The sequence below is a fragment of the Pongo pygmaeus genome, chromosome 15 (genome assembly GCF_028885625.2).
Source record: "Pongo pygmaeus isolate AG05252 chromosome 15, NHGRI_mPonPyg2-v2.0_pri, whole genome shotgun sequence".
NCBI classification, from domain to species: Eukaryota; Metazoa; Chordata; class Mammalia; order Primates; family Hominidae; genus Pongo; species Pongo pygmaeus.
The window spans coordinates 76635374-76662791 of record NC_072388.2 but is presented as its reverse complement, the minus strand read 5'-3'; the positions used below and the strand labels follow the sequence as shown (position 1 = coordinate 76662791).

General features: G+C 42.9%; 3 protein-coding genes and 1 pseudogene across 4 annotated transcripts in view; 2 read left to right on the top strand and 2 right to left on the bottom strand.

Annotated features, from left to right (window-relative positions):
* SNW1 (SNW domain containing 1) overlaps nt 1-4535 on the top strand; it is a 42473-nt gene extending 37938 nt beyond the window's left edge. The window contains exons 13-15 of one of the 2 annotated variants that reach the window (XM_054447551.1): nt 1291-1408; nt 3605-3768; nt 3849-4535. In XM_054447551.1, coding sequence (XP_054303526.1) covers nt 1291-1408; nt 3605-3768; nt 3849-4047 — 481 coding nt within the window. In that variant the 3' untranslated portion in view covers nt 4048-4535. Of the gene's footprint in view, nt 1-1290; nt 1409-3604 lie in introns of both variants that reach the window. The other variant, XM_054447553.2, reaches the window with a different exon arrangement.
* On the bottom strand, nt 4536-13691 carry SLIRP (SRA stem-loop interacting RNA binding protein). The gene is made up of 4 exons (XM_054447555.2): nt 13489-13691; nt 10808-10866; nt 5907-6014; nt 4536-4638 (listed from the first exon to the last, which is right to left on the bottom strand). The coding sequence occupies exons 1-4, from the start codon at nt 13583-13585 to the stop codon at nt 4573-4575; spliced, it is 330 nt and encodes a 109-aa protein (XP_054303530.1). The 5' UTR covers nt 13586-13691; the 3' UTR covers nt 4536-4572.
* ALKBH1 (alkB homolog 1, histone H2A dioxygenase) overlaps nt 13680-27418 on the top strand; it is a 33733-nt gene continuing 19994 nt past the window's right edge. Inside the window, exons 1-3 of the mRNA XM_054447554.2 lie at nt 13680-13875; nt 16088-16196; nt 25603-25765. Coding sequence (XP_054303529.1) covers nt 13693-13875; nt 16088-16196; nt 25603-25765 — 455 coding nt within the window. The 5' untranslated portion in view covers nt 13680-13692. The remainder of the gene's footprint in view (nt 13876-16087; nt 16197-25602; nt 25766-27418) is intronic.
* LOC129013179 (zinc finger MYND domain-containing protein 19-like) lies at nt 22877-23728 on the bottom strand (annotated as a pseudogene).

Below are 27418 nucleotides of genomic sequence, written 5' to 3'. Positions count from 1 at the left end.
GTTTTCTGTGCTCGGATCATCCCATGAACCTAATACATTTTTCAAGTCATATTTTAAACACAAAAAAAGAGGCCGGGCACAGTGGCTCACATCTGTAATCCCAGCACTTTGGCAGGCCAAAGCGCATGAATCACTTGAGATCAGTAGTTCAAGACCAGCCTGGCCAACATGGTGAAACCCTCATCTCTACTAAAAATACAAAAATTAGCTGGGTGTGGTGGCACATGCCTGTAGTCCCAGCTACTCAAGAGGCCGAAGTGGGAGAATCACTTGAACCCTGGAGGCGGAGGTTTCAGGAAGCCAAGATCGTGCCACCGCATTCCAGCCTGGGCGACAGAGTGAGACTCCGTCTCATAAAAAATAAAAAATAAAAATAAATAAATAAGCATGAAAAAGATTCCTGCTGGTATTAATTGGCATATTTCATCTCCCTGGATAAATGATGTCATGGAGAAGTAAAGACTCTTACTCTTGAGAGTTGAGGGTAAAGTACATGTAGAAGGAGGAGCAAAGTGTGAAAGTGTTTAATGACAGTTTTGGTTAGTAATTCCTAAGTTGTAAAAGTTACAATGGCTCTGTGGATAAATTGGGCCCTCAAAACGGTTTAAGTGGCTATCAGAATTGACAACATAGAAAAGCTGTAAAATTGTAACTGGATGAAAATCAAATAGCCTATAGAAATCATTTTGTGACCTGAGTTTTTAGTAAAACAAGTAATGACAGTTACCATGGTTTCATTGGGATGTAGATTGCATATATAATGCAACAGCCAGGAAACCAAATTAATCTGAATGTCAAAAATCATACTAATTAATTCAGTCATTGACATGTTTTCCTCAAAATTCTAGTGGGATAAAATTACTAAATGTGGTTAGATAAAAGAGCTGTTTCTAGCTTATTTAAAATGATTCGTGTGCTACATCTAAATTGTATCCACTTCCCCAACCCCCAAACCATCATATAATGATAGTAAATATAGACCATAGCAATTTTATATCTCAGCATGGTTGTAAGGTGATTGCTTATATTAAAGAATTCCATGTCAACGAATCTGTTAGATGTTCTTTTGAGCTAACAGGACGTCCTAATTGTAAAACTCTCCCTCTAATCTGAAATGCTTTATAAGGGCTGCCAGCTTGATTATGTATCATCAAGGAATATATATATGTTCACAAGATTTGAATGTGACATATTCACATCCTTTGCTGCTGAGATTGGTTGTATTTCTATTGAACATATTCAGCTTGTCTATAAAGAGTTTTCAGTTAGTGATGTCGTATTTCAAAATAGGTCGAAACTTCAGAGAAATGAAAATCGGGATATCAGTGAAGTCATTGCTCTCGGTGTTCCTAATCCTCGGACTTCCAATGAAGTTCAGTATGACCAAAGGCTCTTCAACCAATCCAAGGTACAAGTTTAGGAACAGCATATTGTGTGTGTTGATGTGAATACCTATCCTCAGGGAAATGAAAATTAACATACTTTACATTTGGATGTAAATGCCAGCATGATGACAAAAAAATTGGAAGTTGTATGTTGAAACTTGAGACAAGATCAAACAGTTCTGATTTTAACTTCTTATAGTGGGCTGAGATTTGAGACACTAAGAGAAGAAAGAAATTAGGTGATTAAAACTTGGTGTTTTGGTATGTCAACCTTTTGTTTCTAAAATAGAACCAGGGAGGGCAGGCACGGTGGCTTTTGCCTGTAATCCCAACACATTTAGAGGCCGAAGCAGGCAGATCACCTGAGGTCAGGAGTTCAAGACCAACCTGGCCAATATGGTGAAACACCATCTCTACTAAAAACAGGAAAACTAGCCAGGTGTGGTGGTGCACGCCTGTAATCCCCACTACTTGGGAGGCTGAGGCACGAGAATTGCTTCAGCTTATGGTGAGCCAAGATTGTGCCACTGCACTCTAGCCTGGGTGACTGAGACTCTATCTCAAAAAAATAAAATAGAGCCAGTGTCCTACAAAAGTGCCTCTTGGGTTTTTTTGTGGTTGTTGATTTTTGGATTTTTTTTTTTTTAATGCTATAGAAATATGTCAATTTGGGATTCTTTTAAAAATGAAGCTGTAAAACGGGATTAAAGTACTAGGCTGGCTGTCAGGAAATCTGATTTCTAGTACCAATTGCCATTAGCTAACTAGGACACTTTAAGCCTGGGAAAACACGCAGGCGTGCGCACGCACACACAAGAATACAGAAGTGTAAGTTCTACTGGAAAGTAGAGTGGGAAACTTAATTATGACTTGGAGGTTTTAAGTAAGCTCTTCTAAGTGATAATTTATTAGGTGCATTTTATATTCTTGGCATTGTTCTAAGTCTTGTTACTATCTCAATTCTTACAAAAATCCTATGAAATAACACTATTATCTCTTATGTTATAGATGAGGAAATTGAAACACAGGTTTAGCTTGTGACTGATGGAATTAAGATTCAAACTGGGTGTCTTGATTTCAAAGTTTTTTTTTTTTTTGATATGGAGTCCCACTCTTGTCGCCCAGGCTGGAGTGCAGTGGTGCCATCTCGGCTTACTGCAACCTCCACCTCCTAGGTTCAAGGGATTCTCCTGCCTCAGCCTCCTGAGTAGCTGGGATTATCACAGGGCATGTGCCACCATGCCCGGCTAATTTTTGTATCCTTAGTAGAGACAGGGTTTCATCACATTGGGTCAAGTGGGTCTCGAACTCCTGACCTCGTGATCCTCCTGCCTTGGCCTCCCAAAGTGCTGGGATTACAGGCGTGAGCCACTGTGCCCAGCCAATTTCAAAGCTTTCTTAACCACTGTGCAATGGCAACTTACCAGCTGAGCAAAGGGATCTAGGGGTGAAGTTTCACATAAGTAAATATTTTCAAGATAATCACCTGTTAGAAGCTTAAGCTTAAAACATTTAAAAATTGTGATGAAAATATTTCTGGCTGGCACTGTGGCTCACGCCTGTAATCCTAGCACTTTGTGAGACCTAGGCAGGCAGATTGCTTGAACCCAGTTTAAGACCGGCCTGGGCAATATGGCAAAACCCTGTCTACAAAAAATTAGCTGGACATGGTGGCACACACCTGTACTCCCAGCTACTTGGGAGGCTGAGGTGGGAGAAACACCTGAGCACAGGGAGGTCACAGCTCCAGTGAGCTATGTAGCACTTTGTGAGACCAAGGCAGGCGATCACCTGAGGTCAGGGGTTCAGGACCAGCCTGGCCAACGTGGTGAAACTCTGTCTCTACTAAAAATACAAAAATTAACTGGGTGTGGTGGCACATGCCTGTAATCCCAGCTACCTGGGAGGCTGAGGCAGGAGAATCGCTGGAACTGGGAGGCGGTGGCTGCAGTGAGCCAAGATCACACCACTGCACTCCAGCCTGGGTGACAGAGCGAGACTCTGTCTGGAAGAAAGAAAAAAAAAAAAAAAAAGAATCCAAAGTTGTTTTGAACAGCTTATGTGCTACCAGTTTTTTAATGAAGACTTTTTAATTTGCAATTCAGATTGTTGAAAAGGTGAGCTGTACATTAGCAAGGGTTTACTGTAAACATGTTACGATTCAGCTTTTGATAAACAAATGTTTACACTTTCATTTAATGTCATCCATTTTTCCACAGGGTATGGACAGTGGCTTTGCAGGTGGAGAAGATGAAATTTATAATGTTTATGATCAAGCCTGGAGAGGTGGTAAAGATATGGCCCAGAGTATTTATAGGCCCAGTAAAAATCTGGACAAGGACATGTATGGTGATGACCTAGAAGCCAGAATAAAGACCAACAGGTGCCAAGCCATACAACTCAATTTCAGTGTTTACACTGGTGAAAGCAAAGTAGTTCATAGTTTTTTCTCTTTTTCCTTAGATTTGTTCCCGACAAGGAGTTTTCTGGTTCAGACCGTAGACAGAGAGGCCGAGAAGGACCAGTTCAGTTTGAGGAAGATCCTTTTGGTTTGGACAAGTTTTTGGAAGAAGCCAAACAGCATGGTGGCTCTAAAAGACCCTCAGATAGCAGCCGCCCCAAGGAACATGAGCATGAAGGCAAGAAGAGGAGGAAGGAATAGGCACAGGTCTCTTCAAAGTGAATGAACTCTTACCCATAACCCTAATGATACAAGTCATATGGGGGAACACTTTGTAAATGGTCAGGATAAAAACCAAATCTGGGTGCCAGATCCCAGCACTACTTTTTATTACTGGAGAATGGGGGGGATAGAAAATTCTACTTTGAATTATTTAGTTTTTTTTAAAGAGTGGGTTGTGTTTGTGCTTCTCCCACCTTTCAGCATTTATAGAACATGCTGCCCCACATACAAAGTCAAGACCACTTCCTTTTGTGTGACACTAGTAGTTTGGGGTTAATATTTTGTGTAAGAACAGCTGCATATGAGTAAAGTTACCCCAACCACAGTGAGGAGGAAGATGTTCACATACTGGAACTGTCCTGCCAAATAAATTTTGCCCCTATTGTGCTCTGTTTTAATTTGGAGTGGGCAAAGTAACCTCTTGCTTGGTGCAACTATTTGTTTCAAATAAAAACATTTAGACAAAATTCTCAGTTATGTTAACTTTATTAATAGGCTGCAGTCTCAAAGATCTTTCTTTTCATCATCAGATGTTTGCAAAAGTTTTGGCCTTTGAGTGCAAACCTGGACCTGAAAAAAATAAGCACTGTAAGGAAGGAAAGGCAATGTCTGCAAAAACATTCAAACTGAAAATCACTTTATTAGGGAGTCAGTATGAATAACCCAGGCAGTTTTTATTTGTCCCTTGTTCTTTTGTTTTCTCCTCAAATTCCTTTTACCATCTTTGTTGATATTATGACTCCCTAACCCTCAATTAAAAATTGTAAATCAGGCCGGGGCAGTGGCTCAGGCCTGTAATCCCAGCATTTTGGCAGGCTGAGGCAAGAGGATTGCTTGAGGCCAGGAGTTCAAGGCCACCCTGCAACAGAGCAAGGCCCTATCTCATTAAAAATAAATTTAAAAATAAAATAGTAAATCAGTTTGGCCCAAGATCACATGGTGGGTAAGCCAAGATTTCAGCCCCAGCTTGCCTGACGTGAAAAGCAGACTGCTGGCCAGGCACTGTGGCTCACGCCTGTAATCCCAGCACTTTGGGAGGCCCAGGCGGGCGGATCACCTGAGGTCAGGAGTTCGAGACTAGCCTGACCAACATGGTGAAACCCAATGTCTACTAAAAATACAAAAAAAATTATCCGTGCCTGGTGGCGCATGCCTGTAACCCCAGCTACTCGGGAGGTTGAGGCAGGAGAATCGCTTGAACCCAGGAGGCGGAAGTTGCAGTGATCCAAGATCGCACCATTGCACTCTAGCCTGGGCAACAAGAGCGAGACTGTCTCAAAAAGAAAAGTAGACTTATGTCCACTGTGTTACATATCTTGCTACCCATTAAAGGGTCATCTTGTACTTTCCTGGACCTTTTAAAACTGGCCACTCTACCACCCCGCCCCCCCCGCCCTTTTTTTTTTGAGATGGAGTTTCGCTCTTGTTGCCCAGGCTGGAGTGCAATGGCGTGATTTTAGCTCACTGCAACTTCTGTCTCCTGGGTTCTCCTGCCTCAGTCTCCTGAGTAGCTGGGACCACAGGCATGTGCCACCACGCCCATCTAATTTTTTTGTATTTTTAGTAGAGACGGGGTTTCTCCATGTTGGTCAGGCTGGTCTCAAACTCCCGACCTCTGGTGATCCCCCCGCCTCGGCCTCCCAAAGTGCTGGGATTACAGGCATGAACCACCGTGCCTGGCCTACCACCCCACCATTCTTAACAAGCATTAAGGCAACTTCAGTTACAAATCTCTCCAAGTCCCCATCATTCCACATTTATGATCTATTTAATTGATACATAATTAAATAGTACCTACATGTATATCATATATGAATCTGGCATAGAAATAAATTTACCTTTACTCCATCTATAATATGATTTTCCCGTTGTAGGGCATTCTGAAGTCCTTCTTCTGAAGAAAACTGAATCCAAGCCAAACCTCTGTGAAAGCCAGTCTCCTTGTCCTAAAAATTCAAAATATAGGAAAAGATTAATCATGAACTTGAGAAAGTTTCCATGAGCTCCAAATCAAACTACCAACTTTTTCATCTGCCAAAAATCAGACTTTTTTATTTTATTTTTTTTAGGCAGGGTCTTGCTCTGTCACCCAGGCTGGAGTGCAGTGGTATGAACCCAACTCACTGCAGCCTCAATTTCCTGGGTTCAAGCAATCCTTCCACCTCAGCCTCTTCAGTAGCTGGGATCACAGGTACATACCACCATATCTGCCTCATTTTTTATATTTTTTGCAAAGATGGGGTCTTGCCATCTTACCCAGGCCGGTCTCAAACTCCTGGGCTCAAGCAATCTTCCCATCTGGGCCTCCCAAAGTGCTGGAATTACAGGCGTAAGCCACCATGCCCAGCCAAAAATTGGATCACAGACATTTGTAAGTGTCAGTAACCTTGCTTTACACCCTTCCTGATTACCCAAGGCTAAATCCCTGTGTTGTTAAACTTCCTGTTTTCCTTGCTGCCATTAGAGAAGATACGGGTCATGAGCTTTCTCTGTGTCATTCTAGATGCAAACCATACTAACAGTAATAGCTAAGGGAAATTTTGATCAGTACTCTTGTTCTAAGCCTCATTTCTAGAAACTAGAAAATTAAGCCTCAAAGCCTTGTTGCACTCATTTCTGAATCCAGTCACCCTCACCACCACCACGACTATCATCACGTGTTCCTAATGAAAAACAAGAAAAGATAATATTTAGCCCTTACTCAACCTAGTTACAGACTTCTGGTTAATTTAAACAATTTTGCTACTTTCCCTTGTGCAAAAGTTTCAACCTATACATCACATAAACAGATTCTAGAGTGCTTGGATGTACCCTGCTCCTCCAGCCCTTCAACAGAAAACAGATATTAAGATGTCTAGTCCCTGTAGATGACAAACTGGTCCTCATTAGTCTCATTCAAGTTATGCTGTGCTTTGCCAAAAAAAAATCTTACAATTGCTCCTCTACTTCAAGGATAACTTTATAAGGATTAACCTAGAATACAGGGAAAGTTTCTGGTGATGTCCCAATGATCCATTCATTGTAGATAAGACAATTTCTAAAGCATTCCTTTATTATCATGTGACCACTTCCACAGTCAAAGGCATTAAGAAATTTGTTTATATTAAAACATAGGCCAGGTGCAGTGGCTCAATCCCAGCACTTTGGGGGGCTGAGGTGGGTGGATGGCTTGAGGTCAGGAGTTCGAGACCAGCCTGGCCAACATGGTGAAACTCCATCTCTACTAAAAATACAAAAAAATACAAAAATTAGCTGGGTGTGGTGGCACATGCCTGTAGTCCCAGCTATCTGGGTGACAAGGAAGGGGGATCACTTGAACCCGGGAGGCAGAGATTGCAGTGAGCTGAGATCACACCTCTGCACTCCAGCCTGGGCGACAGAGCAAGGCTGTCTCAAAAAAAATAACTCAGTCCAGGTGTGGTGGCTCATGCCTGTAATCACACCACTTTGGGAGCTGAGGTGAGTAGATTGCTTGAGTCCAGGAGTTCGAGACCAGCCTGGGCAATATGGTGAAGCCCCATTTCTACAAGGAGTACAAAAAATTAGTCAGGTGTGGTGGCACACGACTAGTCCCAGCTACTCAGAAGGCAGAGGCAAAAGGATCCCTTGAACCCAGGAGGTCAAGGCTGCAGTGAACCTGATTGTGCCACTGCACTCCAGCCGGAGTGAGAGTGAGACCCTGTCTCAAAAAAAGGAACCAGGATTTCCAACTGGAGTACAATGAATGGAACAAAAAATTATTTTTTTTGCCATATTTTATTTTGTTTTACCAACATCAAAGCCTTCTTTTATTTAAATCTAAGATCTATTCTTTGCAGGTCCTATTTTATTTATGGACCAATAAAAATATATTCTTTTTTTTTGCAAGGAACTTTTTATTTAAATGCTCTTGAAAAAATTGAAGTTTTCATACTTACAGAAAATATTTCATGTCCATAATACATGTGCCCAATTTTTCTATTCAACTATATAAAATTCCATTGCATCAGTGACTTAATATCTAATCAATCCCAGTGATGAACATTTAGGTTTTTTCTTCTTACTTGACATTAAGTAATGCTGCTTTGGAATATTCTTGACCACCCATTTCTGTAGGATAAATTCTTAGAAAAGTAACTGCTAGATCAAAGCAAATATAAATTCTTAACTTTGGTATTTTGCCAGCTACACAACAGAACTGAAGGTACCAGTTGAACTTCTCAACAACTCGAGTGCCAGATTCCCTACACCTTCACTGGCACTATATATAACTAATCTGTTGGTCTTTGGGAGTCAAGTAACATTAAACCAAGAATTAAGAATTTAAGTTCCTTTATGTTGTTATTTTACCACAGCCCTTACAGTGCTGCAAGGAAAAAAGGGTCTCAGTGAAGTGTGTGTAAACTCTATGTACTCACATCACACCCTAAAAAAGCCCACAAAAATACAGCCCAGGATAAATTTATAGGCTGATTTCTAGACCCTCACAAGAAAGCAAAGGAAATGTAATTAATATAAAAATACTGTTTTATTAGTTATAAATCTAAAAAGAAAATGGTACTCAATGAAGATAAAATTTACAATATCCTCTGCCAATTATTAGAAATCTCAAGTCCTTATTAGAATACTGCAGTAGGCAGAATTCTAAGATGGGCCCCATGATCTCCATGCATTCCCCATGTTATACCCTATATAATCTCCTCCCCTTGGGTGTAGAAGAAACCTGACTTGCTTCTAACCAAAAGAATACAGCGAAAGTAATGGGATGTCACTCCTGTGATTACGTTCTATATAAGATGCCATCTTAAGCAGACTGGAGAAGCCCTTGCTGGCTTTAAAGAAGCAAGCTGCCATATTGTAAGACAGCCTACAAATAAACCAGGTAACAAGGAACTGCAGGGAGTTCCTAGGTGAGAGCAGCTCCCAACTCACAGCCAAAGGACAGCAAGAAAACAGACCTCAGTCCTACAGTTAAAGATAAGTTCTGGCCGGGCGTGGAGGCTCACACCTGTAATCCCAGCATTTTGGGAAGCCCAGGTGGGCAGGTCACTTGAGGTCAGGAGTTCGAGACCAGCCTGGCCAATATAGCGAAACTCCATCTCTACTAAAAATACAAAAAATTAGCCGGGTGTAGTGGCGGCCACCTGTAGTCCCAGCTACTCAGGAGGCTGAGGCAGGAGAATGGCGTGAACCCAGGAGGCGGAGCGTGTGGTGAGCCGAGATCGCGCCACTGCACTCCAGCCTGGGCGACACAGAGAGACTCTATCTCAAAAAAAAAAAAAAAAAAAAAAAAAATTAGCCGGTCGTGGTGGCAGGCGCCTGTAGTCCCAGCTACTCAGGAGGCTGAGGCAGGAGAATGGCTTGAACCCAGGAGGCAGAGGTTGCAGTAAGCTGAGATTGCACCACGGCACTCCAGCTTAGGCAAGAGAGCAAGACTCCATCTCAAAAAAAAAAAAAAAAAAGGAATTTTGCCAACCACATGAGGGAGCTTGCAAGTCACTTTTTTGCCAGTTGACCCTTTGATGAGACACACCACAGCCCCAGCTGACACCTGGAATATATAGCTACGTAAGACCCTAAGGAGAGGACCCAGCTAAACTGTGCTCAGCTGTGAGATATGTGTTTTGAGCCATTATGCTTGTGGTATTTTGTTATACAACAATAAAAAAACTAACACAAATACCTATGATAAAGCTTTTTCACTTTTTAATCAGTATCATTCAAAATGTCATCAATAAAGACTGTAGGCCGGGCACGGTGGCTCACGCCTGTAATCCCAGCACTTTGGAAGGCCAATGCAGGAGGATTGCTTGAAGCCAGGAGTTCAAGATCAGCCTGGGCAACATGGCAAGACCCCCATCTCCACAAAAATAAGCCAGCACAGTGGCTCACACCTGTAATCTCAACATTTTGGGAGGCCGAGGTGTGTGGATAGCTTGAGCCCAGGAGTTTGACAAGACCAGCATAAGCAACATGGCGAAACCCCATCTCTACAAAAAACACAGAAATTACGCAGGTGTGGTGGCGCATGCCTGTAGTCCCAGCTACTCAGGAGGCTGAGGTGGGAAGATCACCTAAGCCTGGGAGGCAGAGGTTGCAGTGAGCCATGATTGCATCACTGCACTCCACCTGGGGTGACAGAGCAAGACCCTGTCTCTTAAAAAAAAGAAAATTAAAATTAAAAAAATTTTCCAGTCTGGGCAGTATGGCGAAACTCTGTCTCCACTAAAAAAATACCAAAAAAGTTAGCTGGCCATGGTGGCACATGTCTGTAGTCCCAGCTACTCAGGAGGCCGAGGTAGGAAGATCAATTAAGCCTGGGAGGCAGAGGCTGCAGTGAGATGGGGCCACTGCACCCCTGCAGGGGGATAGAGCGAGACCCTGTTGCAACATAGATAAGAATTTTTTAAAACACTTTAAGCTTTTTTTCAACGATTTTTGTGAGTGTATAGTAGGTGTATATATTTATGGAGTACATGAGATGTTTTGATATAGGCATGCAATGTAAATTAAGCACATCATGGAGCATGGGGTATCTATCCCCTCAAGCATTTATCCTTTGACTTATGGGGTATCCATCCCCTCAGGCATTTATCCTTTGAGTTACAAATAATCCAATTACACTCTTGAGTTATTTTAAAATGTACAATTATTATTGACCATAGTCACCCAGTTGTACTATCAAATAGGTCTTATTCACTCTATTTTTTTGTACCCATTAGCCATCCCCACCTCCCACCTACTTTTCCTTAATACTTACAAAAGGTAACATGCACCTTCTGACATGGCCGAACTGTGCAAAGTGTTCTTTCAGCTGACCTGTGTGGCAGAAGAAAACATTAAAAGTAGTTACTATATTTTGGATTATCTTAGACTGTAGAAAGAAACTAGAAGTGGTCCCAGGGTCACCAGATTGCTTGTGGACAGGAACTACTTTGCATTTCCTTAAAGGCTTAAGATTTAGGAAGCAGCTATGGTACTGACTATAAAGCCATAATGTACCAGACTTGGTGGTGAGGAGGGGAGATGGACAGAGAAGTTGTTGAGTCGGCTGCAGTCTCCATCCTCAGCAAATATCGAGTGTTTTCATATCAGTTACTGTGCTATGTGGACTATGATCCCTGTGAGCAGATCACAATGAAGAAAAAGACAAATTACAATCCAGTGTGTTTCCCAGTATACTGAAGATTTCCAAATAAAATCCCAACTTACTGGTCTTTCACAATTTAGTAAAATGAGTTGACTTCACCTACCCTTCCTGCCTTATTTCCCACTGCTGGCCCCTAGTTACTCTCTAGTACAACTAATTGAATTATCTGTATCTGTCCTGCGGATTACCCTCTTTGCATATGTTGTTCTCTCCCCTCCATACGTTGATAATCCTATCTCCCCCTGGCTAACTTGTAACTATAACTATCCTTCAAGACCCAAACCAAATACATCCACTGAGTATTACTTTATTGGGCTCCTATCACAATACAAGACAATGTACCAGCCCTGTGAGACTTCAAAGATTTAGAGTATATAATCTTAAAGACTAAAAACTACACGATCTGTTTCTCTTCTGAACTACAGTGCTTGTACTTCACTGATTTTATAATATTTAGTTCTCCTAGTTCACCAAAACCTCACTGGTTCAACAATTGCCTATATTTGTTCTAAGTCTCTTCATCCCCACCACTAACTGTAAGCTCCCTCAGCATATAAACCACTATGTTTACAGTGACCAATAAACAGCAGGGCCTCAATATTGGCTAAATGAATAAGTAGAAGTCCACTAATCCTTCCAACAATCCACAGAGACTAAATTTTGAAGGGCTCTAGTGGTTAAGTCAAACCAACTGGCAAGATCAAGGTCTCACAGAATATGATACTGGAGAACAAAATAATGTTAAACATATGTTTTATACCAGATAATTAAAGTCCTAGAAGACACTGATTTCAAAACAAACCAGCTCTGGAAGGTAACCCTCTTCCTAAATTGCCTAAAATGGTGAAGGAAAAACAGCTGCAAGCACCAAGAACAATGCCTACCACAGAATAGATACTCAAATAAATATTTGCTGAATCAATGGAACAACCAAGAGAAACTGTTTCAAAGTTGTACATAATGCTGACTCTTTTTAAGGGTTTTAAACTAGCCCTTTATTGTCTGGAAACTTGCATCCGCAAGATGCTAATTAACTCCTCAGCCTTTCCATTAAGTTTCACAGGGACTACGGGAGACTTTACTGGGCTTGGTCTTCACCAACCACATGTTTAAAAGATGGGGCACAAACCAACCTATTTCCCATTCTACTACTCACATCTGAGCCACAAAAAACTAAGAAGAAACTAAATCTTGCTCCATTTTGTTTCCAGGGGCTGACCTGAAACATGAATATCTACAAAAAGAGTGACCACTCTTTGTTGGTAAGCAAATATAAAAACCTCATCTCAAAACTACAGCTGACAAAAATTGAAGGTGGTGAAAGATTTCAGAACTAATTATTCCAATCTTTATCTGTAGACTAGGCCTCTCCCATAAGTTTCAATTTTAGTTATCGTGAAAATAACTATCATTTCCTGAGTACTTACACTGTATCTAACACAAGTCTAAGAAGTTTGCATATAAACTCAATCCTCTCAACAATCCTATGAGTTGGGTATTATTGACTCCATTTTATCGATGAGTAAACTGGGGCCCAGTTGTGAGCCCTTTTCCCATACTAACTTCAGTTATTCAAGTGATACAACGATTAAATGGCCAAGTTGGAATTCTAACCCCAACGGTCTAGCTTCGGAGTCCACTTCTCAGCCACAATGATATACAACCTTTGTCCAATTGCCTGACGGAAACCTCACAAGTTTCTCAAAGTCAACACATTCAAACTTTACTCATCTTCTCTTGGCCTGCTCCTAACTTCTAAACAAGCAATTCACCAATGCTAAAAACCCAGAAATCATTCCTCCCTTTCCTTTATTCCGTACACTTCTCCCACTTAAGCCATCACGAAACGGCATCTAATTTGCTTTTAAAACATTAATGCATCTGACCACCATCCTTCTACCATCGCCCTAATTCAGGTCCTCACGTTTTAAGTAAATTAATGAAACTGCCTTTTAGCTCCTCTGCACGCCTACAATCTTGCCACCTTGAATCCATCCTCCACACTACAGTCAAAATTATCCCTTCTAAATTGTAAATCTTGGTTACCAAGTAATAAATCTTTACACCAAATCACTCCTAAAGGCAAGAGCCGGTGCATTTGTGACCCCAAAAGCTCAAGGGACATCCCTGAACGGTTAACTGTAAACAAAATTTCTTTCTGCTCACTTGCACGCTCAGGAGCAGTCTCCTAATTCAGCCACCACGCTAACTGAAGTCCCCTGCAAAAAGCAGAAGCTTTGAGGATCACTTGGACCTAAAAATTCCACTACTCCCACATCTCCATCACTCACTCGACGCCACAGTCCAAGGAATTCTTCTCACAAAAGCAACCGGCTGATTGATATTTTTACGCAGTGCCGCAGCACCTCTCGCTGCTGAGGCCGCCATCTTCAGACTAAAGCACTTTCTCGAGCTGAGGACGCAGCCCCGGAAAAACTTTCCGGATCCGGAACACGAGAGAATCTGCTTCCGGATCAGAGGGTAGAGGCCGCGAGATGGGGAAGATGGCAGCGGCCGTGGGCTCTGTGGCGACTCTGGCGACTGAGCCCGGGGAGGACGCCTTTCGGAAACTTTTCCGCTTCTACCGTCAGAGCCGGCCCGGGACGGCAGACCTGGAAGGGGTCATCGACTTCTCGGCGGCCCACGCAGCCCGTGGCACGGGTCCTGGTGCCCAAAAGGTACAGAGAGAGGAGCGGCGCGCGTCTCTTTATCGCTTTGCCCCGCGTCTTGGAGGGAGTTCCGTGTCTTCTTCGCCTCTTTTCACCTCCAGACCGATTGTTATTGAACGATTCCTGCCCTCCTTTGGCTGCAGAGTCGAACTCCCCACTAACCGTCACACTAGCAATAAAGCGTTAAGATGCCTGTTTCTTTAGGCGGCCATTCCTGGCGGGGGGGGGGGGGGGCTCAGTCAAAAGAGCCTGGGAATCCGTGTTTATTTCTTACTGTAACTGTCTCCTCACATTTCTGTTTGGGTTTTTGTAAAACCCCATAGAATGTCTTTGTAGACGGTAGGGTAGACTTCTGCAGCTTGAAAAAACCACTCCCGAGGAATCCCAGAACTGACAGGGATCCGGCGCTGTTTGTTAAGCCGCTGTGCGTAAAACTAGTCCCTGTCTTCTCCTCTGGGCTTTTTAGAAGGAGGTCATTGAAGGAGTCTGAGAATCCCTCCATGTTGAAAATAAATGGCAAACAAGTATATATGGAATACAGGCACCGTTCTTTCTCTCTACTTTTCCCCATGGAGATTAAGAAGGGGAACACAGGCCGGGAGCGGTGGCTCAAGCCTGTAATCCCGGCACTTTGGAGGCCGAGGCGGGTGGATCGCTTGAACCCAGGGGTTCGAGACCAGCCTGGGCAACATGGCAAGACCCCCGTCTCCGCCAAAAATACAAAAAATTAGCCAGTCTCATAACCTGCTCTCGAGTAAATAGATTAAAAATATATATATATTTTTAAGGGAACATAACAGGCAAGAGGGAAAACGGGGAACCAAAACTGTAGTCCAATTTATATTTTCTTTCTTTACAATCCACTTTAACGTTGAGTAAATGCAGTCCCTTAATTTGCTCTTGGTGTTGTCCACAGATGTCTAGATGAGGCATTCTTTCCAAGCTTCCTAACAGCTCTGATAAAATTGGGATGCTACAGTATTAAGTGTTAATGATTGCATACTTGAGCTCAGCTTTTCAGCACCTTCATTTGTTAGGAAAAAAAGTGGTCTTAGAGTTGTCAAAATACAGAAAGTCCACACCCCAAGAATAATATACTTTTTCTGCCCCTGAAATACTAAATTCATTTCTAAGTAATTAACAGAAGCAGAAGTTGTAGCGTCAGTTGGACATTTCATCCAGAAGAGGGCAAACAGGATTTTTTAGCTTTTACTTTTAGCAAACAGGATTCCCAGTGTCTCACTGAAACATTTTTTCTGTCTGTTTACAGCACTCTCTTTTCATTCTCTTTTTTTTTTTTCCTCAGACGGAGTCTTGCTCTGTTCATAGGCTGAAGTACAGTGGCACAATCTCAGCTCACTGCAACCTCCACCTCCCAGGTTGAAGCAATTCTGGTGCCCCAGCCTCTCGTAGCTGGGATTTCAGGCGCCGGCCACCACACCCAACTAATTTTTGTATTTTTAGTAGAGACGGGGTTTCACCATGTTGGCCAGGTTGGTCTCGGACTCCTGACCTCGTGATCCGCCTGCCTCAGTCTCCCAAAGTGCTGGGATTACAGGCGTGAGCCACTGCGACCGGCCTTCTCTTTTCATTTTCTCACCCTGTCCAGCTTGGTGTTCCTTATAGCTCTGTTTAAATACCAACTCTATACAAGTGTCTCAAAAGCATTACTGTTAGCCCTAACTGAAGTAAATAGCTTTGTGACTCAAGATATTTCAGTACACCAAGCACCTTTCATGATTCAGCCCCATAAGAAGTTGCAAAGGTGTGATGTCACAGGAAAAAGTAGTTTTGAAAGCCAAAATTAGCCTGCTTAAATTTTCTTATTACCATTTTGCCTTAATTTTGGGTAACTCTGCTGTTACTATATAGATGAGAAACTGAGGCTCTAAGACATTAAATGACTCATCTAAAATGCCCAGATCAAGTAAGCAGTACAGCTAAGATTAACCCCAGACTTAGTACTCCTTGCTTTGGCCAGGCACAGTGGCTTATACTTCTAATCCCATTGCTTTGGGAGGCCAACACAGGAGGATCACTTGAGGCTGCAGTGAACTATGATCATGCCACTGCACTCGCCTGAGCAATAGAGCAAAGTTCTGTATCTTAAACAAGAATCCTAGCTTTGCCTCATACAAGAAATGTCTTTGGAGGTTTGAGGTTCCCAGGGTTGACCTGCAAAATAGATTTAGTCCTTTAACTTCTGTTTCCTTCCTGCCAGGTGATCAAATCTCAGCTAAATGTGTCTTCTGTCAGTGAGCAGAATGCATATAGAGCAGGTCTTCAGCCCGTCAGCAAGTGGCAAGCCTATGGACTCAAAGGCTATCCTGGTGAGTGTAACTGACCTCAGAGAAGGCAATATCACTGAATCATTTATGTCTTCATGTCTTCAAAGAAGGTACTGTGAGCAAGTAAATAGACAAAGGATACACATAATAAACAGATAAATGTTTCATTTCCAAACCGATTCTAGACTGTACCTTGTCTAAGACGTCCGTTTTCAAAGGATAGAACAGGAGTCAGCAGTGCCTGCAAATGTGGCAGAAAGTGGCATGACCATTGAAAAAATAAGGACATTGCCTCTGGGCTCCCTGCCACAACTCTGAACATCTGATTTGGCAGAAGTGCTGTGAAGAATAATTTATCATTATCATTGTAATAAATGTCATATAATAGTTATGAATAATTCATAATTGTCCCTTTAGTCACATTCTCAAATGGCATAACAACTTAAAACTTGTTGCTGTCAAGGCTGAACATATTTAATAAAGAATTACAATTAATGACATCAAAAGTCCTCACCAGGCGTGGTGGCTCATGCCTGTAATCCCAGAACTTTGAGATGCCAAGGTGGGTGGATCACCTGAGGTCAGGAGGTCAAGACGAGCCTGGCCAACATGGTGAAATCCCGTCTCTACTAAAAATACAAAAATCAGCTTGGCGTGGTGGTGCATGCCTGTAATCCCAGCTACTTGGGAGGCTGAGACAGGAGAATCGCTTGAACCCAGGAGGCGGAGGTTTCAGTGAGCCAAGATCGCGCCATTGCACTCCAGCCTAGGCAATAAGGGGGAAACTCCGTCTCAAAAAAAAAAAAAAAAAAAAAAGGCTGGACGCAGTAGCTCACTACTGTAATCCCAACACTTTGGGAGGCCGAGGCGGGCGGATCACGAGGTCAGGAGATTGAGACCATCCTGGCTAACAAGGTGAACCCCATCTCTACTGAAAATACAAAAAATTAGCCGGGCATGGTGGCAGGCCCCTGTAGTCCCAGCTACTTGGCAGGCTGAGGCGGGAGAAAGGCATGAACCCGGGAGGCAGAGCTTGTTGAGCCGAGATTGTGCCACTGCACTCCAGCCTGGGCCACAGAGCAAGACTCTGTCTCAAAAAAAAAGAACTAATAGGGACCAGGCGAGGTGGCTCACGCCTATAATCCCAACACTTTAGAAGGCCAAGGTGGGAGGATCATTTGAGCCCAGGAATTTGCGACCGGCCCGGGTAACATAGTAAGACCCTGTCTCTACAAAACAAAATTTTTTTTTCCCAGACAGTCTCACTCTGTCGCCCAGGCTGGAGTACAGTGGCACAATCTCAGCTCACTGCAACCTCCGCCTCCCAGGTTCAAGTGATTCTCCTGCCTCCCGAGTAGCTGAGACTACAGGTATATGCCACCACGCTCAGCTAATTTTTGTATTTTTAGTAGAGACAGAGTTTCATGTTGGCCAAGCTGGTTTCGAACTCCTGACATCAAGTGATCCACCCGCCTCGGTCTCCCAAAGTGCTAGGATTACAGGCGTGAGACACCTCACCTGGCCAAAAAAAATGTTTTTAATTAGCCAAGTGTGGTGGCATGCCTCTGTAGTCTCAGCTACTCAGGAGACTGAGGTAGGAGGATTGCTTGGGGTGCAGTGAGCCGAGATCGTGCCACTGCACTCCAGGCTGGGTGACAAAATGAGACCCGTCTCAAGCAATTCTAATAGATTCGTGTGCAATTTTTAATTTAGTAATGTTGGGTAGCTGGTTTTACAGAGAATGAGATTAAGAAAATAATGAAGAATAGGTAATGTTATTAACCTTTTTTCTAGGCTCCTGGGGCCATTGTAAAAGTTAACATTGCACTTGTGATTTCAGATATGGGTTAAAAGTAAGAGAAATCTTTAAAAAGAAATGTTAGTTTTCATTGTGCCAATGGCCAGGACTCTATGGTACAGCTCTTAGTACATTATGACCACTGAAATACTTGTTAATAGCATGGGAAGATATAACAGCCTGGCTCCTCTTGAGTTTGGGTAAATGTAGAGCATGCATCACCAATAGTCTTGTTCTTGGAGGCCGCTCTTCACCTTTCAGCTCTAGCACTTATTTTTATTTATTTATTTATTTATTTATTTTGAGACAGAGTCTTGCTCTGTCGCCTGGGCTGGAGTGCAGTGGTGTGATCTCGGCTCACCACAGCCTCTGCCTCCCAGGTTCAAGCAATTCTCCTGTCTCAGCCTCCCAAGTAGCGGGGACTACAGGCACCAGCCACCACGCCTGGTTAACTTTTTTGTGTTTTTAGTAGAGATGGAGTTTCACCATGTTGGTCAGGCTGGTCTTGAACTCCTGACCTCAGGTGATCCACCTGCCTTGACCTCCCAGAATGCTGGGATTACAGGCGTGAGCCACCACGCCCGGCCTCTAGTACCTATTTTTAAGGCCATGATTCTCTGTTGCTCTAGGCTTTCTCCCCTTAACAGATGGTTCATGCCACAAACTTAACCCCACTTGACTTTTAAATTGTCTAAACTGCTGTACTTGCTTTCTAAGGCTTTCTGGGATTTGCTGCTTAATTAAGCCACATCTTTTGGGTGGGTGTCTCATTATATCCTTGGAGAGTTTATTCTGTCTCTTTTGCCATTATAAGCTGTGTTTATTTATTTATTTTTTACTTACTTTCCCCTATAAGCTGTATTTAATAGAAATATAATATCCAAAATATGGGAGAGAACAGTCTCTTCTCACTCTGAGTTGATCAAAAGGATTGTGTTTACTTCTGGATCTGACTTAATCTGAAGGAAGCTGAGTATATACTACAACGTGTGAGGACACATCCTCTTGAACAAGAGGATAACAGGCCTGGAAACCAGAAACAGAATCTAAGGAAGAAAAGACTTATGGGGGAACATGACAGCATTAAACATTGAAAAATTGTCCTGCACAAGAAGTGGTGGGAAGCAGTGCACACCAGTGGTTAAGGCATAGGTTCTGGTGCCAGGTTACCTGGGTTCATATCCTGGCTCTGCCATCTACTAACTGTAAGACTTTGGGCAAGTTTTTAAATTCTCTTGTCCTCAGTTTCATCATATGTAAAATGTATATAAAAATAGTACCTACTTCATAAGGTTCTTATGAGGATTAAATGTTAATGTATATGTTAACTGCTTAGGTCAGTGCATTTATCAAGCACTTGAAAATGATTTGGGGTTGCTCTAGGTGTCAGAACCCAAGACCAACGACTGAAAATTATAGAGAGGCAGATTTTTTTTTTAATCTGGAGAACATGTAGATGCAAGATAGGCAGATTTTGGTTTTGTGTTTTTTGTTGAGACAGGGTCTCATTCTGTCACCCAGTGGGGTGCATTAGCACAGTCACGCTTCACTGCAGCCCTGACCTCCCAGGCTTAAATGTTCCTCCCACCTCAGCCTGCCTAGTAGCTCGGACCATTGGCTTGCACCACCATGCCCAGCTAATTTTTTTTTTTATTTTTTGTAGTGATGAGGGTCTCACTATGTTGCTCAGGCTAGTCTGGAACTCCTGGACTCAAGTGATCCCCCTGCCTTGGCCTCCCAGAGTGCTGGGATTACAGACCTAAACCACTGTGCCTGGCTAGGAGGCAGATTTTAACCCACTAAAAAGAAGACAACAGTTGTCTGAAATGGACTGCCTAAAGAGATATTAAATTTCCTGTCACCATTCAAGCTTGGACTAAACCAGAAGTATTATTCCTTTAGTCTAATATGTTTGGGAATATTATAATATTCTTTATTTCGTGAAATTGTGATGATAGCAGATGGTAGGTTGTCGGGGGGTTTCCTATCTTTTTCCATAATATTGATGATCCTATCATTCTCCCAAACTATTTGGAGAATTTAACTGATAAATGAAACATAAAATCCAAATGTATTTTGGAGCTACTTTAGAAGACATATGAAAAATCAGATTACTGGTAAAAATCTTTGTCTGTATGAGGTTTCCTTGATGCCAAAAGCTCATTGACTTTGGTCATTAGGTTTAGTTTGGAGTGTATGCTATTGATAATATTAAATGGTGGAACAGGATTAATCAACTGCAATGAAGAACCTGTCCACATTGAATATCTCTAAGCTGTCTAGTTTTTTTCTATATCTGCAAGAATCTAGACATAGAATTTTAAGTGCTTTTAGTAAGATTTAGTACAGTAGAGGAATCTTCAGGTTATTTCCTATGTATTTCTACGATGGCATAACCTCCTTTCAGCTGAACCACATGAAATTCGGATAGTGGACCATTGATGATATTGTTCAGAGATCCATTTGGTTAGATTTTTTTTTTTTTTTTTTTTTTGAGATGGAGTCTTGCTTGTTGCCCAGGCTGGAGTGCAGTGGCGCGATCTCTGCTCACTGCAAGCTCCGCCTCCAGGGTTCACACCATTCTCCTGCCTCAGCCTCCCGAGTAGCTGAGACTATAGGTGCCCGCCACCACGCCCGGCTAATTTTTTGTACTTTTTAGTAGAGATGGAGTTTCATTGTGTTAGCCAGGATGGTCTTGATCTCCTGACCTCATGATCCACCCTCCTTGCCTCCCAAAGTGCTGGGATTACAGGCATGAGCCACCACGCCCAGCCAGAACCTAATATTTATAATGCAAAGAGCATAGGTTTGTTGCTTGTGTGGGCTTACTGGTTTTGCTTGTTCCATGGCCACAAATCCAACTTTCTTTGTCGTATCCCAGATTGTCTGTCTTATCCCAAATGTGTGCTAGCCTTGTGATGGGCCAGGAGAGAGGGATGAATCAGTGAAGCCATGTTACCCCTCTGAAATTCTGTTCTCTTATCTGCAAAACTGGATTAATAACTTCCTCATAGAGTTACTGAAGATTAATGAGATAGCGTAAGGTTGCTGGCACAGTGTCTGACACTTGTAGGCATCTAGTTATTTTTAGCAGCTACTATAATTCATGACTTAGGAATAAACTTATTTATTGTTAATTGCTGTTATTAAACTTCATCATTATTCCATTAATTTATGACTAAATTATATGCCAAAGAGAAGAGAGGAAAAGTAGTTAAGTAATAACAAAGTTGTTTCTGTTTTAGGCTCTCAGCTCAGTGTCTTTACTGTCTGCTTTCCATAGTAATTCTCCCTAAGGATATTTCCATAAAATGTGTCGTTATTGCTAATAGTCTACACCAGGACTTGGCAGGCAAACTGCACTTTTATTATAAATACATTTTATTGGAATACAGCCACACCTTTTTGTTTACTTACTATGTATGGCTACTTTCTGGCTACAGTGACAGAATTGAGTGCTAAAGAGACCGAATAAGGGCAAGCGCGGTGGCTCAGGCCTGTAATCCCAGCACTTTGGGAGGCCGAGGCAGATCACTTGAGGCCAGGAGTTCAAGACCAGCCTGGCCAACATGGCGAAATGCCGTCTCTACTAAAAAATAAAAATAGAAAATAAATTAAAATACAAAAATTAGCCAGGCGTGGTAGTCCAAGCCTGTAATCTCATCTACTCAGGAGGCTGAGGCAGAAGAACCGCTTGAACCTGGGAGGTGGAGGTGGCAGTGAGCCAAGATTGTGCCTGGGTGACAGAGCAAGACTCCGTCTCAAAAAAATAAAAAATAAATAAAGAGACCAAATAACTGTCAAAGCCTAAAGTCTTTACTATCTAGTTCTTGACAGAAAACGTTTGCTGACCTCTGGTCTAGACTAGATCTGGAGTTCAACCAGGAACTGAAGACCTTCAAATTATTGCCAGCATTTAATTCAGCAATCTGTAAGCTTTAGTCTGTTCATCTGTTTTTAAAATCCTTTTGCAAGGGGAACATTACACTAATATATGATGCTTGGCTTTTATATCATTGCTTGGATTCCTTCTTGTTCCTCAGGACCTGTCCAACCATGCTCACTCTTGTTGAGATGACCTCGCTATTTATCTTATTGGGAAAACTGAGTCCTTCAGGCACAAACCCTTTGAGCCTTCAGTGCCCCCCACACTTATAAGCAAATGTTCTCATTTCCACCATCCAGTCATAGAGGAGGAGTTCCTTTAGTTCAAAGCCAGTCTCTCTACCCTCTTGATCCATCTCACCTTCTTAAACCTCTTCCAGCTTTCAAGACCTTGCTCTATTTCTTTCCTCTCTTCTGTTTCCAATTGGCTCTTCCCTGTTGGCTCTTTCTTCACAATCTGTAAGCATACTTAGGTCTTGCCAGTCCTTAAAAACCAAAAACTACCCTCTTAACTCTGTTTTTCTATGACTATGCTAAGCTTTTATTTTCTTTCATAGCTGGTCTTACAAAAAGGAGTTTAACTTGTCTTTATTGCCCCCTCTCCAGACAAGGTTTTTTATCTCTTTATCTCTAATTCTTTTTTTTTCTTTTGAGGCAGTCTGTTTTTGTCACCTAGGCTGGAGTACAGTGGTGCAGTCTTGGCTCACTGCAACCTGTGCCTCCTGGGTTCAAGCGATCTTGCCACCTTAGCCTCCCAAGTAGCTGGGACTACCTGTGTATGCCACCACGCCTGGCTAATTTTTGTATTTTTTGTAGAGACAGGGTTTCACCATGCTGCCCAGGCTGGTCTCAAACTCCTGAGCTCAAGTGATCTGCCTGCCTTGGCCTTTCAAGTGCTAGGATTACAGGCATCAGCCAAGCCACCATGCCCGGCTTCTAATTCTTTTTTTTTTTTTTTTTTTTTTTTATTACAGCAAATGATTTTATTTGTAATTTCTACCCCTCTCAGTGCCTCCTTCCAAAAAACCTGCACGTGAATTTACAAACCTATTAACATATAAATAATGAGAAACATCCTGGCCAGAGTCTCCCGGTTGTCTTTGCTGGAGATTAAGACTGGAAGGGACGCTATCTTCCTACAGACTTCCAGTGACATCGAGAGTCTCTTGGTGGTGGTTCTGGGCCCACAGCTGGCTTTTTCAACACCTCCAGGTTCAACCACCAGTCTGTCTGCTGTGCCCAAGGTAGAGCCCAGGGACTGCGAGCATGTGCAGCTCCATTGCCCGTCATTGCTCCAGCTGAGCTCATGCTGGAAGGGGTGCTTCCTCTCCTGACAGTGCTTCATGGTGGCCAGCGCGCTCCTGCTGGCACTCAGAGCCTCAGTACCGGGCCACCTGGCAGCACCCACAGATTTTGAACTCCTGGAGCTACTTCTCAATCACTGTGCAGGAAGGGTAATGCTACTATAGTAGGTGTAAGAATTCAACTCTTCCACCACATCTCCATTGGTGTTATAGTACCAGGTCACAGTTAGGACAGGTCACTGCTCTTCTTTGGGGTCCATGGGAAGCTGCTGAATTGCAAGCCAGTACAAGCTTTGCTCCCTCTTCTGGAGGTCTCTTTGGCTTTGGGCCACCAGCCGCACAGCACCAGCTACAGGTTGTCCAGGCAGTTGTCCTCAGTCAGGGCATTGAGATGTACCATCTGGAACCCAGGGGTCATGCCTCTTCTGTGCTCCCACAGCATCTCATGAAGGAATCTTCCCAATCCTCTTTCTCAGTGCTTGTCAAAAGCATACCTGAATATCTTAGTACTATTTCCATCTGCATCTATTTCCATTTGGACCTCAGAGGAGTATCTCTCCACCAGCAGGATATCTTTGCTCATCTATCAGTGTATTTGGTCTTTATCTGACTGCATACTGCCTCTACTACTCTCTCCTACCAGAAGCTACAGCCACTGGTGACAGGAACAGAGCTCTCATGAGGGTAAGGTCCCTGGCTAGTACAGCTACACAGGTGGCTCCCTCGCAGCCACTGAGCTGAGCCATGTGATGTCCAATTTGAAGTCAGTCATGGCCAGGCCTATGCTGTCAGCCAGCAGTGCCACTCCCATAGGAGACAGGGGTGCTGGGGCAAGGCCAGGGCTAGGGTCAGGCCAGGCGGGCCCCGGGTGGGACACGACCAGGCCCGGCTCACCTTGTTCATGCCAGACCTGCCATGCACTGACCTCTAATTCTTAAGAAAGTGCCTAGTACAGACCAGCCTGGCCAACATGGTGAAACCCCGTCTCTACTGAAAATAAAAAAAATTAGCTGGGTACAGTGGCAGGCACCTGTAATCACAGCTACTTGGGAGACTGAGGCAGGAGAACCATTTGAATCCGGGAGGTGGAGGTTGCAGAGAACCAAGATCACACCACTGTTCTCCAGCCTGGGCAACAGGGTGAGAGAGACCCCCATCTCAAAAAAAGAAAGAAAGAAAGTGCCTGGCATGTATTGTGTGTCTGATGAATGAATGAATCTTTACCATGCATAGGATTCCAGTTCAATGTTATTATTTATCTTTTGTTTTTGAGACAGAGTCTGGCTCTGTCACCCAGGCTGGAGTGCAGTGACGTGATCTTGGCTCACTACAACCTCCACCTCCTGGGTTCAAGTGATTCTCCTGCCTCAGCCTCCCGAGTAGCTGGGATTACAGGTGCCTGCCACCACGCCCGACTAATTTTTGTATTTTAGTACAGACGGTTTCACCATGTTGGCGAGGCTGGTCTCAAACACCTGACCTCATGTGATCCGCCCGCCTCGGCCTCCCAAAGTGCTGGGATCACAGGCGAGAGCCACCATGCCGGGCCTATTATTAATCTTTTACAGAGAAAAATGAGGTTAGGTTGCTGTCAAGGTCACAAAGATCTTTAACACACCTGCTGTAGTTGTTCACAAACACTGAGATAATACAGAGACACTAACTGCAGGAATTTGCAAACACTGAGATATTACAGAGACAGTAACTGCAGGAAGCAACTGTCACCCCTACAGCTGAGAGGAAGAACAAAAGAGCTTGGGATTACTACATTGAGAAGCTTGGAAAAGGGACTACATGGAACTGGGGCTTAGACTTCTGAGGAGAGGACATAATGAGGCTGATTCTAGTGATGTGGAAAAACTACATTAGAACCAACTTCCGCCCTCCAGTCTTCCATTAGTGACCCTTATAGGCACAGGTTAGCAGACAGCCAGCTGGCAAATAAGAAATGTAGTTGGCAGGGTCTCAGCCCCATATTATGAAGCTAAGTATAGAAGAGTGGATTTGAAACTGAGAGAAAATAGACCAATAATCAGCACGCCATTCATTAGATGATGACTTTCAAATCTATGTTTTAGCTAAAATTCATTATAAGATTTCATGTAATCATGCCTGTAATAAATGAAATAGGGAGGTAAAGAAGTCTTGGATGACTCTAAGTGTCAAGACCTGATAAAAATTAGAGGTGTACTTTTACCACTTCCAATTCTAAAGTTTGCTTTGGGATAACAGTTATTGTGGAATATTTATTTCTCTTGAGAATACCTAGAAAGCCAGACACATTTGCATAGTAGTAGATGTCTATGTTCATCAAAACCTACCTGTTCGTTAACTTGAAGCATGACCAAAAAAATATGGGGAGTAAATAACAAAATAGTGAGTATAAAGATGTCAAAATTATTTGAATAACTGATGGAGAATTTCCCCCTCTTCTTTTTTTCCCCACCCATCTTTTGTATAGGGTTTATTTTTATCCCAAACCCCTTCCTCCCAGGTTACCAGTGGCACTGGGTGAAACAGTGCCTGAAGTTATATTCCCAGAAACCTAATGTATGTAACCTGGACAAACACATGTCTAAAGAAGAGACCCAAGATCTGTGGGAACAGAGCAAAGAGTTCCTGAGGTAAGTCTTGTCAATCAGAATGAAGTGTTAATACTCAGCTCAGATCATCACAGGTCTTTGAAGGAACTGTTCTATAACAATGCTGTAAAAGTGACTGGCTGGGTTTTTTTTTTCCCCTCATTGTTTCCAAGCAAAAACAGCACAATTGTATTCTTTCCCCAGGAACATTTGGACAGATGCTTTGACAGTTACAGTAAATTGAGATCCATTTTAAAGACTTGCTTATCATAACTTAGATAATTGAGTTCATCCTCATTAATCATCACATGATCCATTTCCATTAGCTTCAGCCATTTTTTTCTACTTGAAGTGAGTTCCTTTGAAGGCTTGTGGTATCCTAGGAAAGGTAACATCGAAAGCTCTTTGCTTCTACCCTCCTAGATGGATTCAGTGGTACTAGCCATTTTATGATAGGTCAGTTGTTCCTCATGAGAAGAACTAATATTTTCACCTTCATGCTTTAACATTCATTCATTCATTCCACAAATATTTAATGAGGGTCAGTAGTGTGTCAGGCATGATGCTAGGCATTGGACACAGAAAGATAAAGGTACCCTCCCTGTACTCAGCAGTGCATAGTCTCTGGCAAGAATGCATTACCTATGGGAATAATTATTGTAGAGCTCAGAAAGTGTTATGATGGGGTTTAGAAAAATACTGTGGGAGCATAGAGGAGGAAATAATTATTCCAGGCAGGGTAGACTTGTGAACGAAGAAAAAATGATTTTTTGTTTGTTTGTTTTTTGTTTTTTGAGACAGAGTCTCACTCTGTCACCCAGGCTGGAGTGCAGTGGCGCGATCTCAGCTCACTGCAACCTCTGCCTCCTGGATTAAAACGATTCTCCTGCCTCAGTCTCCCGAGTAGCTGGGATTACAGGCATCCGCCACCATGCCCCACCAATTTTTGTATTTTTAGTAGAGATGGGGTTTCGCCATGTTGGCCAGGCTGGTCTCAATTCCTGACCTCAGGTGATCCCCCCACCTCGGATTCCCAAAGTGCTGAGACTACAGGTGTGAGCCACCAAGCCCGGCCTTAAAAAATGATTTTTTGATTGGGTTATCCTCCTTTCACTGTCCATTTGAACTAATCTTCAAAAATGAATAGGAGTTTACCCGTCAGAAAAGTAAAAAGTCTCTACTGAGTAGAGAAAGCAGCCTGAGCAAAGATACAATATTTAAGACAGAATAAATCGTCCTGCGAGACAAGAGCATAGGATGTGTGCTTTCTTATGTTTATTCAGTAGATATCTATTGAGTTTCTGCTATGTGTCAGACACTATGCTTTAGTGTTAGAGATTCAAAGGCAGATAAAAAACAGTTCCTGTCTTCAAGAAATTTGTACTTTAGTTATGTTCAAAAACATACAAACAGATAATTAGATGCAATTTGGGTCTGGGCTTGGTGGCTCATGCCTGTAATCTCAACACTTTGGGAGGCCAAGGTGAGAAGAACACTTGAGGCCTGGAGTTACCAGCCTGGGCAACATAGGAAGACCCCATCTCTATGAAAAAAAAAATTTTTTTTTTTTTTTTTTGAGACAGAGTTTCGCTCTTGTTGCCCAGGCTGGACTGGCGATGGCATGATCTTGGCTCACTGCAACCTCCACCTCCCAGGTTCAAGCATTCTCCTGCCTCAGCCTCCAGAGTAGCTGGG